Source organism: Penaeus japonicus, unplaced genomic scaffold (assembly GCF_977035675.1).
Source record: "Penaeus japonicus unplaced genomic scaffold, GWHDUDI00000001_assembly GWHDUDI00000015, whole genome shotgun sequence".
Lineage (NCBI taxonomy): Eukaryota > Metazoa > Arthropoda > Malacostraca > Decapoda > Penaeidae > Penaeus > Penaeus japonicus.
Window position 1 is genome coordinate 16,355,736 of NW_028234417.1, and position 7,500 is coordinate 16,363,235.

At 43.4% G+C, this 7,500-nt stretch overlaps 1 protein-coding gene across 1 annotated transcript in view; it reads left to right on the plus strand.

Annotated features, from left to right (window-relative positions):
- The first annotated feature begins 1,993 nt into the window (after window positions 1-1,993).
- Window positions 1,994-7,500, plus strand: part of LOC122259779 (uncharacterized) — a 6,871-nt gene continuing 1,364 nt past the window's right edge. Inside the window, exons 1-4 of the mRNA XM_043026706.2 lie at window positions 1,994-2,152; window positions 4,076-4,350; window positions 5,230-5,411; window positions 6,838-6,951. Of these exons, the coding sequence (XP_042882640.2) occupies window positions 2,134-2,152; window positions 4,076-4,350; window positions 5,230-5,411; window positions 6,838-6,951 (590 nt within the window). The 5' untranslated portion in view covers window positions 1,994-2,133. The remainder of the gene's footprint in view (window positions 2,153-4,075; window positions 4,351-5,229; window positions 5,412-6,837; window positions 6,952-7,500) is intronic.

Consider the following 7,500-nt stretch of genomic DNA (forward strand, 5'->3'; position numbering starts at 1 on the left):
GTGATTCCGACATGTAGAGTAATCTCGTCTTGTTTCCTTATTGCTTATTCCTCTCCTGCGCAACATGAATGCAACATCAGCATGTGAATGACTTCAGCCATAAGAATGAACATCAGCTGATATTAGCTTCTCTCTTTTTCTTCAAGTCAAATGAGACTCGTCTTTTTTTTTTTTTTTTTTTTTTTTTATTGCGAGCCACGAGAAGATCACCGTTTTTATATTCTTGTTATTCGATATCTTATGAAACCTTGATGCATCTTATCAAAAGGCAGACGCAAAGTGGCAGCATCTCACCTAGAAATCTGCATTGATTTCCTTGAGAGTTTGTTCACCATAACGAAAAAGTTCAACCACAGCCATTCGTAAGTTTGACTGTATTTTTTTTTTCTTTTCTTTTTTTCATTTATCTATTCATTCAATTTGAGGAACAGGTTACTACGTTCGAGGATGCCTGGGTGAATCTTTGTAGCATTTATCATGATCTTTTGTTTATCTATCCACTTATCTATATCATGATATTTTTAAATGTTTATCTATCTGTCTGTCTGTCTCTTTCTTTCAGTCTGCCTATTAATCCGTCTATCTATTCATTTCTCTGTATGCCTGTCTGTCTGCCTACTTACCTACCTACCTACCTCTCTACCCATCTATCTATCTATTTATCTATCTCTCTGTCTATCTATATATCTATCTATCTATTTATCTATCTCTCTGTCTATCTATCTATCTATCTATCTACGCATTTATCCCACCCAGCATTACCATCCCTCCACTGTCCAGTCTTCCTTACTTCGCCGATAAAGCGCGTTATAATGCAAGTAGCACCTCAGCTTTGGTATTGGTGTCAATAGGTCTGTGTCACTCGGCCCTTGAGATGCATGAGGCGAGTGAGCCATCTCAGGCACTGTGTCTGCGGGATTAACTCTAGAACTTTAAACTTGTTTTGTGTAATGCTGGCATTAAACTCGGGTATTCTATATCCTTTTTGGGAAATTAATAAAATATAGCAAATATGAAAATTTATTGGAATGAACGATAATACAACTAAATTGAGGCATCTGGCTATAACTTGAACCTATAACTTATTACAAATAACCGTATATGAGGTAGAAATGGATTTTAGAAAATAAAAGTGTAAACACACTAAAAACCTGAAAAACTTTTAGAAATGAATTAACCAAAAAAACTGGACCACCGAGTTCTAAAAAAAACTCGTCCTATGGGAACATATCGAGATTAGTATTACGTCACATGATCTACCCTTGTTTAGCGTTCTAGGATTAAAGCGCCCTCTGCAGTTGTCGTAATAGTTAGAAGGACAATGGCTGCCACGTATATCTATCTACAGGATGGCGAATATGTTAGGGTATCGGTTCATTAATTTGTGTTCAGATTTTCATTGACTGAGTGAGCTTTTTTTCAGTCTTGAGCCACTAGCTTTTCTTAAACAAGGTGAGTGATGATTGTTTGATTTGGTTGTGTTTCTTCTTCTTCTTCTTCTTCTTCGGCTCCCTTCAATACGTTATTATTGATAAGTATTCTTAGGAGGGGCAGTCATTTCCAGAATATCATATTGGGGGACCGGGCGCACGTACACAACCAGAAACACACGCACTCCCAGACAAGCGCACGCCCACTTCGCCCAACTCCTCCCAGCACTCCTCCTTCGCCCCGCCCCCGATACGGTAATCCCCGCCCACCCTAGTATGGTAACAGCGCTCGCGTCGTGGTCATGGAAGAGCCGTAACGAGGTCACTGGAACTCACGTGAGGGACTCTATGACGTCATGGTATAGTCCTATCCATCCCTCGTTCTGCTTTCACAAAGTTCCAGGTCTATAAAGGAATAATGGCGGCGGTGTTATCAAGTCGAGGCTGCATTTGAAATGACAAACGACAACAACAACAACAACAACAGCAACAACAACAACAACCATTCTAAGGGGTTGGCGCGAACAATGCACGCAATAAAAGGGACATTATAAAAAAAAAAGTGGACATCTAGTCCTATGGCGAGCAGATGCCAGATGTATGGTCGAAGCCCGTGAGTATGGTATCCTTACCTTCCCATAGGCCTCCCTCACACTCCCCATAGCATTCACGCGACGAGCCACGTCGGGAAGGGTCCTCTACCATGGCTTCCTTTTTGTACAGTAAGTGCAGTTGTGTTTCTCCTCTTGAAGTGTAGCGATTTGACTTATGTTTCCTAATATGTATATATATATATACACACACACATATATATATATATATATATATATATATATATATATATATATATCTTTTAAAATCTTTGCTACCCTTTTCGCTTTTTGTTTGCCATACATAGTTTAGATTTTGCTTATTATGTTCGTCTCTCTGCCCTTTGATCCTTACCCTCCGCTCCTCATTCTTTCGTAAAAGGCGAAAAAATTTTACGTTTTGACTCTCACGCTGGTACGATACTTACCGATTTCTGTTTCTTGTGTTTACTTAGTATCTATCTATCTAATCTATGTATCTGTTAATCTTGAAACTTTTCTTTTTTTTAACATGTAACCTGAGGAGGTGCGTCAAAAGTATAACGTTATATGGTATGCGTGTCTGTGCAAATGTGTGATTAAAAGGGAGATCAGAAGGTGACCACCGGGGGGAGAAACGGGAATAGAATTAGCATAATAGGACAGCTCAAGAAGTAAAGGCGATCTGTGTGGCAAACAGACGGGCGGACAGACAGGCAGGCAGGTAGGCAGATAGGCAGGCAAAGAGACAGGCAGGCAGGCAGACAGACAGGCAGGCAGAGAGACAGGAAGTCAGGCAGACAGACAGACAGACAGGCGAACATATAAGCAGACAGGCAGACATACAGGCAGACAGACAGACAAACAGACAAACAGGCAGGCATGCAAACAGATAGACAGACAGACAGGCAGACAGACAGACATACAGAGACAGACAGACCAGACAAACAGACAGATAGACAGACAGACAGATAGACAGGCAGGCAGGCAGGCAGGCAGACAGACAGGTAGGCAGACAGAAAAACAAACAGACAGACGAAAATATATGAATTATGATGCAAGAGGAAAAGAGGGGGAAAAATAAAAGCACAAATAAACAAACAATACAGGAAAGTTGTTATATGATCATTTGCAAATATTTCCTGCACGCACAACTATATATCTTGTGTTGACAAATAAGTACGTACATGAATACGTGAGTGCGTGTGTGTGTGTGTGTGTTTTAAAAGATTGACTAGTTTGAGTTGCATCGTCAGATAGCTGTACATATAGGTAGATGAACAGCCAGATGGAGAAAAGGAATCGAGAGATGAGTAAATAGATGTAGAAAATCACACGAACAGATAAAAACGGTCAGCAGAATATGTAATGAGCGAGAGACATGTCCACCACGCATTTCAAAAAACATTCCTCGAAAAAAAAGAAAAAAAAGTGAGAATCAAAAACACAGCCATCACTAATCCCTCCTCCTCCTCCTCCCCCTCCTCCTTTTCACCCCTCCCCTCCTCCTTTTCACCCCTCCCCTCCTCCTCCTCCTCCTCCTCCTCCTTTTCACCCCTCCCCTCCTCCTCCTCCTCCTCCTCCTTCACCCCCTCCCCTCCTCCTCCTCCTCCTCCTTCACCCCCTCCCCTCCTCCTCCTCCTCCTCCTCCTTCACCCCTCCTCCTCCTCCTCCTCCTCCTCCTTTTCACCCCTCCCCTCCTCCTCCTCCTCCTCCTCCTTTTCACCCCTCCCCTCCTCCTCCTCCTCCTTTTCACCCCTCCCCTCCTCCTCCTCCTCCCCCTCCTCCTCCCCCCCCCCCTCCTCCTCCTCCTCCTCCTCCTCTTCCCCCCCCCCCTCCTCCTCCTCCTCCTCCTTTTCACCCCTCCCCTCCTCCTCCTCCTCCTCCTCCTCCTCCTTTTCACCCCTCCCCTCCTCCTCCTCCTCCTCCTCCTCCTCCTTTTCACCCCTCCCCTCCTCCTCCTCCTCCTCCTCCTTTTCACCCCTCCCCTCCTCCTCCTTTTCACCCCTCCCCTCCTCCTCCTCCTCCTCCTCCTCCTCCTCCTTTTCACCCCTCCCCTCCCCTCCCCCCCTCTAGGCATAGCGCTGGCTCTGTTGGGTCTAATCTCGGGCGCAGAGCCATGGACTACTGGCTCCCCCGCGGATCTCCCTGGCCAGTTCTTCGCGGCTCAAGACAATGATATCCTCTCCGCTCTGACGTGGGCGACCCTCGACCTTAGTCACCTGCCTCGCGACCTCGACCGTCACGCTCTTGCAACGTCCTTCAATGCCCTCAACTCGTCTTCGGTTTCCTCCAGGAGCAGGAGGAAGAGGTCCCTGTCGTTCGAATTCCACCATGACTTAATTGCAGATGTGAGTCTGATGTGTCTTTTTTTTTTTTTTTTTTTTGTCTTTCTGCGAAGTTGTATTTTGAAGAATTTTAAGCTTGTTTTGAATATAAGGTATCATCACAATCTTATGCTGAATTATATTCAATTCTTTCTTCTCTGTCTCTCTCTCTCTCTCTCTCTCTCTCTCTCTCTCTCTCTCTCTCTCTCTCTCCCTCTCTCCCTCCTTCTCTCTCTCTCTCTCTCTCTCTCTCTCTCTCTCTCTCTCTCTCTCTACCTCTCTCTCTCTCTCTCTCTCTCTCTCTCTCTCTCTCTCTCTCTCTCTCTCTCTCTCTCTCTCTCTCTCTCTCTCTCTCTCTCTCTCTCTCTCTCTCTCTCTCTCTCTCTCTCTCTCTCTCTCTCTCTCTCTCTCTCTCTCTCTCACCCACTTTCTCTCTCTCACTCTCATTCACTCACTCACTCTCTCTCTCTCTCTCTCTCTCTCTCTCTCTCTCACCCACTCTCTCTCTCTCACTCTCACTCACTCACTCTCTCTCTCTCTCTCTCTCTCTCTCTCTCTCTCTCTCTCTTTCTCCCTCTCTCTCCTCCACCTCTCTCTCTCTGTCTCTCTCTCTCTCCCCCTCTCTCCTCCACCTCTCTCTCTCTCTCTCTCTCTCTCTCTCTCTCTCTCTCTCTCTCTCTCTTTCCCTCTCTCCCTCTTCTCTCTCTCTCTCTTTTCTCCCCCTCTCTCTTCTCTCTCTCTCCTCTCCCCTCTCTCCTCTCTCTCTCTCTCTCTCTCCTCCCCCCTCTCCCCTCCTCTCTCTCTCTCTCTCTCTCTCTCTCTCTCTCTCTCTCTCTCTCTCTCTCTCTCTCTCTCTCTTAACCTCCCTCTCTCCTCCCCCCCTCTCTCTCTTTCCACCATCAGCTGGAGATCAGGTTCAAAGTGCCGCTCTTCGAAGTCCTCGAGCACACCTTCTTCATGTTTGAGTTGCCCATCAATTTCAACTTCGACCTGATCAGTACTCAGCCCGTTCAATCGCGAGACTCCCCTGGCTGGAAGGGGGGTCTTCCCGATGCCCTGTCTCAACTGGAGGACGTTGTGTCTATGTGAGTTGCCACGTATGTGTGCCTGTGGTGGTTGTGATGGTGTGGGGGTGGGTGGGGGTGGAGGGGATATGTACGTGATTGTATGTGTGTGTGTTTGTGTGTGTGCTTGTGTGTGTGTGTGTGTGTGTTTGTGTATGTATGTGTTTGTATGTGTGTGCGTTTGTGTGTGTTTGTGTGTGTGTGTGTGTGCCTGTGTGTTTGTGTGTGTGTGTGTGTGTGTGTGTGTGTGTTTGTGTGTGTGTGTGTGTGTTTGTGTGTGTGTTTATGTGTGTGTTTGTGTATGTGTTTGTGTGTGTTTGTGTGTGTATGTGTGTGTTTGTGTGTGTGGTGCGTGCTTATTGTACTCATAGTGACAGAGAAACTATACCGAAATGGTTTGTATCCAAAAGTAATGGTAATATGACGTATTATAATATACACAATACAAGAATATGACAATATGAATAAGTCTGATGATGATAACAGGACAGTGATACGTATTACTATCAGAGGTAGCACTATTACCTGTTAATTCTACAATAACGCCTTTTAACGATTACTATCTTCACTGCATTATTTCTGCGACTACTACTATTGTTAATGTTGCTATTAAGAATAGAATTACTTTGGCCACAAGCAATGAGAACGACAGAGCCAATGATAATGAAATAAAGAGTAAAGATAATGATCATGATAATGATGATAATGATAATAATAATAATGATACTAATAATATGATAATGTTAATAATATAAATTATAATAATAGTAGGAATAATGATAATAGTAATGATAAGAGTAATAATGATAATGATAATAAAGATAAGGACAATATCAAAGATAATAATAGTAATGATTTTATGAATAGTAACTACAACAAGAACAATAAAGATAATAATAGTAATATCAATAATGATAATTACGAAAACAACAGCAATAAAAGAAGAACAAAGGTGATGATAATGAGGATAATATCTGATAATGATACGTGATAAGAATTATAATGAAAATGATCATTATTGTTATTGATAGTATCATAACTACATTGTTGATTATTGTTATTGTTTTTGTTGCTCGACGCGTTTGTTGTTGTTATCATCCTCATCATTATCAAAATAGCAATCTCCCTCCTCCTCCTCCTCTTCATCTTCATCATCATCATTATCGTTATCATAATTATAATCATCGTTATCGACATCCTCATTATCATCACTACTATTACCCTCATTATAATAAATGAAATGATCATCATTGCAATCATTGTTCTTGTTATCAATATCAACATGATAACGCTGATAATCAGTATCATTCATCAGCATCATTTAGATTTAGATATAGTAACTATCACCACTATCATTATCATCATCATCATCATCATCAACATCATTACATCAGTATTGTTCTCACCACCATCATTATCTTGACGTTGCTCCTAACACTCGTCATAGGCTGGGCGTGGACGGAAGGGCGTGTGTGATGAGGACCTTCTGTGAACTCGCCGCCGGCACGCCCTTGCTGCGTCCGGAGGGCCTCGCGGGGGAAATGGTGCAGTTGTTCGTCAAGTGAGTGCGTTTTCCATGTTCAGAGACACGCTCTTGTGATTGTCTGTCTGTCTATTTGTTTCTGTCTCTTTGTCTCTCTTTATTTGTTTTTCTGTTTGTCTGTCTGTCTGTCTGTCTCTCTCTCTCTCTCTCTCTCTCTCTACCTACCTATCTCTATCTCGCTGGCTGTCTCTCTCTCTCTCTCTCTCTCTCTCTCTCTCTCTCTCTCTCTCTCTCTCTCTCTCTCTCTCTCTCTCTCTCTCTCTCTCTCTCTCTCTCTCTCTCTCTCTCTCTCACAGTACTCTCCCCCTCCCCCTCTCTTTCTTTCTCTCTCTTTCACCATCTCTCTCTATATTCACACAGTGCCGGACTAATACCCTTTTATCACACTGATGACAAATTGACAATCAGATCAAAATAAAAAGACGAACTTCAAAGGCCATGACACTTAATACAATAAAAAACATCATATCATAAAATGCCAATATACAATTCTGAATACAATGGCCAGGACCTAATGGGCCTCCCGAGGATTAGGGGCTTCCAGACTTAGCCCAATCACCTTACTGG